The sequence below is a fragment of the Phyllobates terribilis genome, unplaced genomic scaffold (genome assembly GCF_046119375.1).
Source record: "Phyllobates terribilis strain yellow unplaced genomic scaffold, ASM4611937v1 Scaffold_1__5_contigs__length_1240528914, whole genome shotgun sequence".
Classification (NCBI taxonomy): Eukaryota; Metazoa; Chordata; class Amphibia; order Anura; family Dendrobatidae; genus Phyllobates; species Phyllobates terribilis.
The window spans coordinates 1239423954-1239438918 of NW_027362761.1; the positions used below are offsets into that span (position 1 = coordinate 1239423954).

Sequence of the window (14965 nt, forward strand, 5' to 3'; positions counted from 1 at the left end):
ATGCATTATATTAGACGGGTGATACATTATATTAGATGGGTGATACATTATATTAGACGGGTGATACATTATATTAGATGGGTGATGCATTATATTCGATGGGTGATGCATTATATTAGATGGGTGATACATTATATTAGACGGGTGATACATTATATTAGATGGGTGATGCATTATATTCGATGGGTGATGCATTATATTAGATGGGTGATACATTATATTAGACGGGTGATACATTATATTAGACGGGTGATACATTGTATTAGACGGGTGATACATTATATTAGATGGGTGATACATTATATTAGTGGGTGATACATTATATTAGTGGGTGATGCATTGTATTAGTGGGTGATACATTATATTAGACGGGTGATACATTATATTAGACGGGTGATACATTATATTAGATGGGTGATACATTATATTAGTGGGTGATACATTATATTAGTGGGTGATGCATTGTATTAGTGGGTGATACATTATATTAGACGGGTGATACATTATATTAGATGGGTGATACATTATATTAGACGGGTGATACATTATATTAGACGGGTGATGCATTATATTCGATGGGTGATGCATTATATTAGTGGGTGATGCATTGTATTAGATGGGTGATGCATTATATTAGATGGGTGATACATTATATTAGTGGGTGATACATTATATTAGATGGGTGATGCATTATATTCGATGGGTGATGCATTATATTAGATGGGTGATACATTATATTAGACGGGTGATACATTATATTAGACGGGTGATACATTATATTAGATGGGTGATACATTATATTAGACGGGTGATACATTATATTAGATGGGTGATACATTATATTAGACGGGTGATACATTATATTAGATGGGTGATACATTATATTAGATGGGTGATACATTATATTAGACGGGTGATACATTATATTAGATGGGTGATACATTATATTAGTGGGTGATGCATTATATTAGATGGGTGATACATTATATTAGACGGGTGATACATTGTATTAGACGGGTGATACATTGTATTAGACGGGTGATACATTGTATTAGATGGGTGATGCATTATATTAGATGGGTGATACATTGTATTAGACGGGTGATGCATTGTATTAGATGGGTGATACATTGTATTAGATGGGTGATGCATTATATTAGATGGGTGATACATTGTATTAGTGGGTGATACATTATATTAGACGGGTGATACATTGTATTAGACGGGTGATACATTGTATTAGACGGGTGATACATTGTATTAGATGGGTGATGCATTATATTAGATGGGTGATACATTATATTAGATGGGTGATGCATTATATTAGACGGGTGATACATTGTATTAGATGGGTGATGCATTATATTAGATGGGTGATACATTATATTAGATGGGTGATACATTATATTAGATGGGTGATACATTGTATTAGACGGGTGATACATTGTATTAGATGGGTGATGCATTATATTAGACGGGTGATACATTGTATTAGATGGGTGATGCATTATATTAGATGGGTGATACATTATATTAGATGGGTGATACATTGTATTAGACGGGTGATACATTGTATTAGATGGGTGATGCATTATATTAGACGGGTGATACATTGTATTAGATGGGTGATGCATTATATTAGATGGGTGATACATTATATTAGACGGGTGATACATTGTATTAGATGGGTGATGCATTGTATTAGTGGGTGATACATTATATTAGACGGGTGATACATTGTATTAGACGGGTGATACATTGTATTAGATGTGTGATGCATTATATTAGATGGGTGATACATTGTATTAGACGGGTGATGCATTGTATTAGATGGGTGATACATTGTATTAGATGGGTGATGCATTATATTAGATGGGTGATACATTGTATTAGTGGGTGATGCATTATATTAGATGGGTGATACATTATATTAGATGGGTGATGCATTATATTAGACGGGTGATACATTGTATTAGATGGGTGATGCATTATATTAGATGGGTGATGCATTATATTAGATGGGTGATGCATTATATTAGACGGGTGATACATTGTATTAGATGGGTGATGCATTATATTAGACGGGTGATACATTGTATTAGTGGGTGATGCATTATATTAGATGGGTGATGCATTATATTAGACGGGTGATACATTGTATTAGACGGGTGATACATTGTATTAGATGGGTGATGCATTATATTAGATGGGTGATACATTATATTAGATGGGTGATGCATTATATTAGACGGGTGATACATTGTATTAGATGGGTGATGCATTATATTAGATGGGTGATACATTATATTAGATGGGTGATACATTGTATTAGACGGGTGATACATTGTATTAGATGGGTGATGCATTATATTAGACGGGTGATACATTGTATTAGATGGGTGATGCATTATATTAGATGGGTGATACATTATATTAGACGGGTGATACATTGTATTAGATGGGTGATGCATTGTATTAGACGGGTGATACATTATATTAGATGGGTGATACATTATATTAGACGGGTGATACATTATATTAGACGGGTGATACATTATATTAGATGGGTGATGCATTATATTAGTGGGTGATACATTGTGTTAGATGGGTGATACATTATATTAGACGGGTGATACATTATATTAGATGGGTGATGCATTATATTAGATGGGTGATGCATTATATTAGTGGGTGATACATTGTGTTAGATGGGTGATACATTATATTAGATGGGTGATGCATTATATTAGTGGGTGATACATTATATTAGATGGGTGATACATTATATTAGACGGGTGATACATTATATTAGATGGGTGATACATTATATTAGACGGGTGATACATTATATTAGATGGGTGATGCATTATATTAGATGGGTGATGCATTATATTAGTGGGTGATACATTGTGTTAGATGGGTGATACATTATATTAGATGGGTGATGCATTATATTAGTGGGTGATACATTATATTAGATGGGTGATACATTATATTAGACGGGTGATACATTATATTAGATGGGTGATGCATTATATTAGTGGGTGATACATTGTGTTAGATGGGTGATACATTATATTAGATGGGTGATGCATTATATTAGTGGGTGATACATTATATTAGATGGGTGATACATTATATTAGACGGGTGATACATTATATTAGATGGGTGATGCATTATATTAGTGGGTGATACATTATATTAGATGGGTGATACATTATATTAGACGGGTGATACATTATATTAGACGGGTGATACATTATATTAGATGGGTGATACATTATATTAGTGGGTGATACATTATATTAGATGGGTGATACATTATATTAGTGGGTGATGCATTATATTAGATGGGTGATACATTATATTAGTGGGTGATACATTATATTAGATGGGTGATACATTATATTAGATGGGTGATACATTATATTCGATGGGTGATACATTATATTAGATGGGTGATACATTGTATTAGATGGGTGATGCATTATATTAGTGGGTGATGCATTATATTAGATGGGTGATGCATTATATTAGACGGGTGATACATTGTATTAGATGGGTGATGCATTATATTAGTGGGTGATACATTATATTAGTGGGTGATACATTATATTCGATGGGTGATGCATTATATTCGATGGGTGATACATTATATTAGATGGGTGATACATTATATTAGATGGGTGATACATTATATTAGATGGGTGATACATTATATTCGATGGGTGATACATTATATTAGATGGGTGATACATTGTATTAGATGGGTGATGCATTATATTAGTGGGTGATGCATTATATTAGATGGGTGATGCATTATATTAGATGGGTGATACATTATATTAGACGGGTGATACATTATATTAGACGGGTGATACATTATATTAGATGGGTGATACATTATATTAGATGGGTGATGCATTATATTAGATGGGTGATACATTATATTAGTGGGTGATACATTGTATTAGATGGGTGATACATTATATTAGATGGGTGATACATTATATTAGATGGGTGATGCATTATATTAGTGGGTGATACATTATATTAGATGGGTGATACATTATATTAGTGGGTGATGCATTATATTAGATGGGTGATACATTATATTAGACGGGTGATACATTGTATTAGATGGGTGATGCATTATATTAGTGGGTGATACATTATATTAGACGGGTGATACATTATATTAGACGGGTGATACATTATATTAGACGGGTGATGCATTATATTAGATGGGTGATACATTATATTAGATGGGTGATACATTATATTAGTGGGTGATGCATTATATTAGATGGGTGATGCATTATATTAGTGGGTGATACATTATATTAGACGGGTGATACATTATATTCGATGGGTGATACATTATATTAGTGGGTGATACATTATATTCGATGGGTGATACATTATATTAGTGGGTGATACATTATATTCGATGGGTGATACATTATATTAGTGGGTGATACATTATATTAGATGGGTGATACATTATATTAGTGGGTGATACATTATATTAGATGGGTGATACATTATATTAGTGGGTGATGCATTATATTAGATGGGTGATGCATTATATTAGTGGGTGATACATTATATTCGATGGGTGATACATTATATTAGTGGGTGATACATTATATTCGATGGGTGATACATTATATTAGTGGGTGATACATTATATTCGATGGGTGATACATTATATTAGTGGGTGAAACATTATATTAGACGGGTGATACATTATATTAGTGGGTGATACATTATATTAGACGGGTGATACATTATATTAGACGGGTGATACATTATATTAGACGGGTGATACATTATATTAGATGGGTGATACATTATATTAGACGGGTGATACATTGTATTAGTGGGTGATACATTATATTAGACGGGTGATACATTATATTAGATGGGTGATGCATTATATTAGATGGGTGATGCATTATATTAGTGGGTGATGCATTATATTAGATGGGTGATGCATTATATTAGTGGGTGATACATTATATTAGACGGGTGATACATTATATTAGTGGGTGATGCATTATATTAGTGGGTGATACATTATATTAGACGGGTGATACATTATATTAGATGGGTGATGCATTATATTAGTGGGTGATACATTATATTAGACGGGTGATACATTGTATTAGATGGGTGATGCATTGTATTAGTGGGTGATACATTATATTAGACTGGTGATGCATTATATTAGACGGGTGATACATTATATTAGATGGGTGATACATTATATTAGATGGGTGATGCATTATATTAGATGGGTGATGCATTATATTAGATGGGTGATACATTATATTAGACGGGTGATACATTATATTAGTGGGTGATACATTATATTAGATGGGTGATGCATTATATTAGACGGGTGATACATTATATTAGTGGGTGATACATTATATTAGATGGGTGATGCATTATATTAGATGGGTGATGCATTATATTAGATGGGTGATACATTATATTAGACGGGTGATACATTATATTAGATGGGTGATGCATTATATTAGATGGGTGATGCATTATATTAGATGGGTGATGCATTATATTAGATGGGTGATACATTATATTAGACGGGTGATGCATTATATTAGTGGGTGATACATTATATTAGACGGGTGATACATTATATTAGTGGGTGATACATTATATTAGATGGGTGATGCATTATATTAGATGGGTGATGCATTATATTAGATGGGTGATACATTATATTAGACGGGTGATGCATTATATTAGTGGGTGATGCATTGTATTAGTGGGTGATACATTATATTAGACGGGTGATACATTATATTAGACGGGTGATACATTATATTAGACGGGTGATACATTATATTAGATGGGTGATGCATTATATTCGATGGGTGATGCATTATATTAGTGGGTGATGCATTGTATTAGTGGGTGATACATTATATTAGACGGGTGATACATTATATTAGACGGGTGATACATTATATTAGACGGGTGATACATTATATTAGACGGGTGATGCATTATATTAGTGGGTGATACATTATATTAGTGGGTGATACATTATATTAGATGGGTGATACATTATATTAGTGGGTGATACATTATATTAGTGGGTGATACATTATATTAGACGGGTGATACATTATATTAGACGGGTGATGCATTATATTAGTGGGTGATACATTATATTAGTGGGTGATACATTATATTAGACGGGTGATACATTATATTAGACGGGTGATGCATTATATTAGTGGGTGATACATTATATTAGATGGGTGATACATTATATTAGACGGGTGATACATTATATTAGATGGGTGATACATTATATTCGATGGGTGATACATTATATTAGATGGGTGATACATTATATTAGATGGGTGATACATTATATTAGATGGGTGATACATTATATTAGACGGGTGATGCATTATATTAGTGGGTGATACATTATATTAGTGGGTGATACATTATATTAGACGGGTGATACATTATATTAGACGGGTGATACATTATATTAGACGGGTGATACATTATATTAGATGGGTGATACATTATATTAGACGGGTGATACATTATATTAGATGGGTGATACATTATATTCGATGGGTGATACATTATATTAGATGGGTGATACATTATATTAGTGGGTGATACATTATATTAGACGGGTGATACATTATATTAGACGGGTGATACATTATATTAGACGGGTGATACATTATATTAGACGGGTGATACATTGTATTAGACGGGTGATACATTGTATTAGACGGGTGATACATTGTATTAGATGGGTGATGCATTGTATTAGTGGGTGATACATTATATTAGACGGGTGATACATTATATTAGATGGGTGATACATTATATTAGTGGGTGATGCATTATATTAGATGGGTGATACATTATATTAGACGGGTGATACATTGTATTAGACGGGTGATACATTGTATTAGATGGGTGATGCATTGTATTAGTGGGTGATACATTATATTAGACGGGTGATACATTATATTAGATGGGTGATACATTATATTAGACGGGTGATACATTGTATTAGACGGGTGATACATTGTATTAGATGGGTGATGCATTGTATTAGTGGGTGATACATTATATTAGACGGGTGATACATTATATTAGATGGGTGATACATTATATTAGTGGGTGATGCATTATGTTAGATGGGTGATACATTATATTAGACGGGTGATACACTGTATTAGATGGGTGATACATTGTTTTAGACGGGTGATACATTGTATTAGATGGGTGATGCATTGTATTAGTGGGTGATGCATTATATTAGATGGGTGATACATTATATTAGACGGGTGATACATTATATTAGATGGGTGATACATTATATTAGATGGGTGATACATTATATTAGATGGGTGATGCATTATATTAGATGGGTGATACATTATATTAGACGGGTGATACATTGTATTAGACGGGTGATACATTGTATTAGATGGGTGATGCATTATATTAGACGGGTGATACATTATATTAGACGGGTGATACATTATATTAGACGGGTGATACATTATATTAGACGGGTGATACATTATATTAGATGGGTGATGCATTATATTAGATGGGTGATGCATTATATTAGTGGGTGATACATTGTGTTAGATGGGTGATACATTATATTAGTGGGTGATGCATTATATTAGATGGGTGATACATTATATTAGACGGGTGATACATTGTATTAGATGGGTGATACATTATATTAGATGGGTGATGCATTATATTAGATGGGTGATACTTTATATTAGACGGGTGATACATTATATTAGATGGGTGATGCATTATATTAGATGGGTGATACATTATATTAGTGGGTGATGCATTATATTAGATGGGTGATACATTATATTAGACGGGTGATACATTATATTAGTGGGTGATACATTATATTAGTTGGGTGATACATTATATTAGATGGGTGATACATTATATTAGTGGGTGATACATTGTATTAGATGGGTGATACATTATATTAGATGGGTGATACATTGTATTAGACGGGTGATACATTGTATTAGATGGGTGATGCATTGTATTAGTGGGTGATACATTATATTAGACGGGTGATACATTATATTAGACGGGTGATACATTATATTAGACGGGTGATGCATTATATTAGATGGGTGATGCATTATATTAGTGGGTGATGCATTATATTAGTGGGTGATACATTATATTAGTGGGTGATACATTATATTAGACGGGTGATGCATTATATTAGTGGGTGATACATTATATTAGACGGGTGATGCATTATATTAGATGGGTGATGCATTATATTAGTGGGTGATACATTATATTAGATGGGTGATGCATTATATTAGTGGGTGATACATTATATTAGACGGGTGATGCATTATATTCGATGGGTGATACATTATATTAGTGGGTGATGCATTATATTAGTGGGTGATACATTATATTAGTGGGTGATACATTATATTAGACGGGTGATGCATTATATTAGATGGGTGATGCATTATATTAGTGGGTGATACATTATATTAGATGGGTGATGCATTATATTAGTGGGTGATACATTATATTAGTGGGTGATACATTATATTAGTGGGTGATGCATTATATTAGATGGGTGATACATTATATTAGACGGGTGATACATTGTATTAGACGGGTGATACATTGTATTAGATGGGTGATGCATTGTATTAGTGGGTGATACATTATATTAGACGGGTGATACATTATATTAGATGGGTGATACATTATATTAGTGGGTGATGCATTATATTAGATGGGTGATACATTATATTAGACGGGTGATACACTGTATTAGATGGGTGATACATTATATTAGACGGGTGATACATTGTATTAGATGGGTGATGCATTGTATTAGTGGGTGATACATTATATTAGATGGGTGATACATTATATTAGATGGGTGATGCATTATATTAGATGGGTGATACATTATATTAGACGGGTGATACATTATATTAGACGGGTGATACATTATATTAGACGGGTGATACATTATATTAGACGGGTGATACATTGTATTAGACGGGTGATACATTGTATTAGACGGGTGATACATTATATTAGATGGGTGATACATTATATTAGACGGGTGATACATTATATTAGATGGGTGATACATTATATTAGACGGGTGATACATTATATTAGACGGGTGATACATTATATTAGACGGGTGATACATTATATTAGACGGGTGATACATTATATTAGATGGGTGATGCATTATATTAGTGGGTGATGCATTATATTAGATGGGTGATACATTATATTAGACGGGTGATACATTGTATTAGATGGGTGATACATTATATTAGATGGGTGATGCATTATATTAGTGGGTGATGCATTATATTAGATGGGTGATACATTATATTAGACGGGTGATACATTGTATTAGATGGGTGATACATTATATTAGATGGGTGATACATTATATTAGATGGGTGATTCATTATATTAGACGGGTGATACATTATATTAGTGGGTGATACATTATATTAGACGGGTGATACATTATATTAGACGGGTGATACATTATATTAGTGGGTGATACATTATATTAGATGGGTGATACATTATATTAGATGGGTGATGCATTATATTAGATGGGTGATGCATTATATTAGATGGGTGATGCATTATATTAGATGGGTGATACATTATATTAGTGGGTGATGCATTATATTAGATGGGTGATACATTATATTATTTGGGTGATACATTATATTAGACGGGTGATACATTATATTAGACGGGTGATACATTATATTAGACGGGTGATACATTATATTAGATGGGTGATGCATTATATTAGTGGGTGATGCATTATATTAGATGGGTGATACATTATATTAGACGGGTGATACATTGTATTAGATGGGTGATACATTATATTAGATGGGTGATGCATTATATTAGATGGGTGATTCATTATATTAGACGGGTGATACATTATATTAGTGGGTGATACATTATATTAGACGGGTGATACATTATATTAGACGGGTGATACATTATATTAGTGGGTGATACATTATATTAGATGGGTGATACATTATATTAGATGGGTGATGCATTATATTAGATGGGTGATGCATTATATTAGATGGGTGATGCATTATATTAGATGGGTGATACATTATATTAGACGGGTGATACATTATATTAGTGGGTGATACATTATATTATTTGGGTGATACATTATATTAGATGGGTGATACATTATATTAGTGGGTGATACATTGTATTAGATGGGTGATACATTATATTAGATGGGTGATACATTATATTAGATGGGTGATGCATTATATTAGTGGGTGATACATTGTATTAGATGGGTGATACATTATATTAGATGGGTGATACATTATATTAGACGGGTGATACATTGTATTAGACGGGTGATACATTGTATTAGACGGGTGATACATTGTATTAGACGGGTGATACATTGTATTAGATGGGTGATACATTGTATTAGACGGGTGATACATTATATTAGATGGGTGATACATTGCATTAGATGGGTGATACATTATATTAGACGGGTGATACATTATATTAGATGGGTGATACATTATATTAGTGGGTGATGCATTATATTAGATGGGTGATACATTTTATTAGATGGGTGATACATTATATTAGACGGGTGATACATTATATTAGATGGGTGATACATTATATTCGATGGGTGATACATTATATTAGATGGGTGATACATTGTATTAGATGGGTGATACATTATATTCGATGGGTGATGCATTATATTAGTGGGTGATGCATTATATTAGTGGGTGATACATTATATTAGACGGGTGATACATTATATTAGATGGGTGATACATTATATTAGTGGGTGATGCATTATATTAGATGGGTGATACATTATATTAGACGGGTGATACATTGTATTAGATGGGTGATGCATTATATTAGACGGGTGATACATTATATTAGATGGGTGATGCATTGTATTAGTGGGTGATACATTATATTAGACGGGTGATACATTATATTAGATGGGTGATACATTGTATTAGTGGGTGATGCATTATATTAGATGGGTGATACATTATATTAGACGGGTGATACATTGTTTTAGACGGGTGATACATTGTATTAGATGGGTGATGCATTGTATTAGTGGGTGATACATTATATTAGATGGGTGATGCATTATATTAGATGGGTGATACATTGTATTAGATGGGTGATACATTTTATTAGATGGGTGATACATTATATTAGACGGGTGATACATTATATTAGATGGGTGATACATTATATTAGATGGGTGATACATTGTATTAGATGGGTGATACATTATATTAGATGGGTGATACATTATATTAGACGGGTGATACATTATATTAGACGGGTGATACATTATATTAGATGGGTGATACATTATATTAGATGGGTGATACATTGTATTAGATGGGTGATACATTATATTAGATGGGTGATACATTATATTAGATGGGTGATACATTATATTAGATGGGTGATACATTGTATTAGATGGGTGATACATTATATTAGATGGGTGATACATTATATTAGACGGGTGATACATTATATTAGACGGGTGATGCATTATATTAGATGGGTGATACATTATATTAGACGGGTGATACATTATATTAGATGGGTGATGCATTATATTAGTGGGTGATACATTGTGTTAGATGGGTGATACATTATATTAGTGGGTGATACATTATATTAGATGGGTGATACATTATATTAGATGGGTGATACATTGTGTTAGATGGGTGATGCATTATATTAGTGGGTGATACATTATATTAGATGGGTGATACATTGTATTAGACGGGTGATACACTGTATGACGCTTATATTTGGTGCATTAACCCCTTCTCTCCTTCCCTCTCAGCCTCCTGCTTTCTCCGGGCTTCACCGAGACGCACTACACCGAGGACGGAGAGATGGTGACTTTGGCCCCTAATCACACAGTAAGACTTTGCTGCTAACAATCAGGCGCCGCTCGTCTCTGCCGGGATCAGGGCCACATCATATATCAGGTCTCGGTGATCTCTGATCAGATGGTTCAGAGGAATCACAGGAGATGTCAGCGCTTCCTTCCTGTGCAACCGCACACTGACACTGTGCACACCACTCTTAAAGGGATATTCCCATTTTAGCCATTTATGGCTTCTCCGCTATGTCCCCCTCTAGGACCCTTGTTTTCAGGGTCTGGTATCGCCCACTCTTCATGCAGTGCAGTGTGGACCCCTCCTCTGAAGTCTGGGGGGTTGGTCAGTACCGGGGTCATCGGTTCGCTGGCTCAGCCTCTCACATGATGGGACTTATACTCCTCGCTAGAGGTTTCTGTGCATGTCCAGTACTATCACTCCCATTCTCCTCCTTCCACAGGAGCACTGCTACTACCACGGCCAGGTGAAGGGTCACGCCGCGTCCTCGGTGGCTCTCAGCACCTGCTCAGGGATCAGGTAAGACTGATGGGGTCTCCGTCAGAAGGAGGGTCCATTATATGGTCTGAGCCGTGGTTTATAACATTCTGCGCTCTTATTTCCAGCGGCCTCATCGTCCTGAGCTCCAACAACAGTTTCTACCTCCATCCTCAGACTGGACCGAGCTCCCGAACCCATATGCTGTACCGGACCAAGCACCTGCCCATTACAGGAGGGGGCTGTGGTCATGAAGGCCCCCCCAATCCTGCCAGCTCACACCTGGATGACTTTACCCCCCAGCCTGAGCACCAGCGGGTAAGGCTGGGTCTGACCCTCCGTATGTGACCAAGCAGAGCTGTAGACACTACAGCAGTCAGTGGTAGGGGTCCCTTTAAGGACAGTGTCAGATGGGAGGGTGTCAGTAAATATTTGCCCCCTTTACCAGCAGCATTGAGCTCTGCAGCCGCAGCTAGGGGCATATAGACTATATAGGACTGGGAGGTGCGCTGCAGACTAGTGTCCTCCTCTAAAGGTTAGGGTGCCATCTAGTGGTGATTATATAGAACTATTATATAGAATATTATATAGAAAGTCTGTAATGGTCCCTGCTGATCTCCTGGATCTCTCTGCTGATTCTCCTGGATCTCTCTGTTGATTCTCCTGGATCTCTCTGTTGATTCTCCTGGATCTCTCTGCTGATTCTCCTGGATCTCTCTGCAGCATTCGACACTGTGGATCACCAGCTCCTCCTCACTATGCTCCGCTCTATCGGCCTCATGGACCCCGTTCTCTCCTGGTTCTCCTCCTACCTTTCTGACCGCTCCTTCACTGTATCTTTTGCCGGCTCCTCTTCCCCTCCTCGTCCTCTTACTATCGGGGTCCTGCAGGGCTCAGTCCTAGGCCCCCTCCTCTTCTCTCTATACACGGCCCATATTGGACAAACAACCAGTAGATTTGGGTTGCAGTATCATCTCTATGCTGACGACACCCAACTATACACCTCTTCACCTGACATCACCCCTACCCTAATACAAAATACCAGTGATTGTTTGTCTGCTGTGTCTAACATCTTGTCCTCCCTCTATCTTAAACTGAATCTCTCCAAAACTGAACTTCTTGTGTTTCCCCCTCTACTAACCCAACTCTACCGAACATCGAAATTACCTTGGAGGGTTCAACCATAACTCCCAGCAGCACGCCCGCTGCCGTGGGGTCATATTCGACACTAACCTTTCCTTTATTCCCTATATCCGATCACTCACTCGCTCTTGTCACCTGCATCTTCAAAACATCTCCAGAATCCGACCTTTTCTCACCTTTGAAACTGCTAAAACTCTTACTGTCGCTCTTATTCACTCTCGTCTGGACTACTGCAACTCTCTTCTGATCGGTCTCCCTCTTACCAAACTTTCTCCTCTCCAATCCATCCTGAATGCGGCAGCCAGAGTCGTATTTCTGTCCAGCCGCTTCACCGCTGCCTCCATCTTCTGCCAGTCATTACACTGGTTACCCATCCGCTACAGGGTCCAATATAAACTCATCGCTGTCACCCACAAAGCTCTCCACAGTTCTGCACCTCCTTATATCTCCTCTCTCATCTCTGTCTACAATTGCCCTCCGTTCTACAAATGACCTAAGACTAACATCCCCCATAATCCGAACCTCGCACCTCCATCTCAAAGACTTCACTCATGCTGCGCCAGTTCTCTGGAATGCTCTACCCCAGACGATCCGACTGATGCCTAGACACCACGTCTTCAAGCTCTTTAAAAACCCATCTCTTTAAACAAGCCGACCACCTCAACTACTCAGTAAACTAACTCTCCCCTGTCCTTCTCCTTCTATGTTGGCCCTTTACAAATAAAAATTATTATTATTATTATTAGAACTGACTCAGGATCACACTTTATCTCCACCTGCTGGCTGAAAGCTGAAGTATACTCACCTTCTGTAGGGGTTGGGGGGGGGGGTTAGTGAAATCAACTCTTACTGCCGATATCATGCACTGTGTACAATCTACACATGTCCATGGGGAGGGGGGTTATTCCTAAAAGCTGCTGATCATTAACCAAGGAGAAAAGAAAGCGAGCAATCTCAAAAGTATCAAAAGGATATAAATAACCCCCTCAACCATAGTGTTAGGTTTAATTATGTGTCTTTCGGACATTAAAGTTTTACTATATTACTGCAAATGGATCCTAACTGCTATTGCTCCCACTGCAGATGAAGAGGAATGTCTGGGGAGCTCAGAAGTACATGGAGCTGTATATTGTCGCTGACCATTCACTGGTGAGTTTATATCAATCCTTAATGAAATCTGAAGCTTAAGCCCAATAGTTGTGATTCCATCTTTCTCATTTCCCCTTTCTCTCATCTTACAATCTCATCCCGATAATGCCATAAAGTTCTGACTTCAGCTCATTCTTTCCACTTTGTATTTATAGCTTTCTGTTCC

General features: G+C 36.1%; 2 protein-coding genes across 4 annotated transcripts in view; one reads left to right on the top strand and one right to left on the bottom strand.

Annotated features, from left to right (window-relative positions):
- The window catches only part of LOC141164978 (uncharacterized), a 575086-nt gene that overhangs the window by 362799 nt on the left and 197322 nt on the right, over positions 1-14965 (bottom strand). The gene's annotated exons all lie outside the window — the stretch shown is intronic.
- Positions 1-14965, top strand: part of LOC141164970 (disintegrin and metalloproteinase domain-containing protein 33-like) — a 283969-nt gene that overhangs the window by 232940 nt on the left and 36064 nt on the right. The window contains exons 4-7 of the mRNA XM_073650628.1: positions 11973-12051; positions 12473-12549; positions 12636-12825; positions 14734-14799. Coding sequence (XP_073506729.1) covers positions 11973-12051; positions 12473-12549; positions 12636-12825; positions 14734-14799 — 412 coding nt within the window. The remainder of the gene's footprint in view (positions 1-11972; positions 12052-12472; positions 12550-12635; positions 12826-14733; positions 14800-14965) is intronic.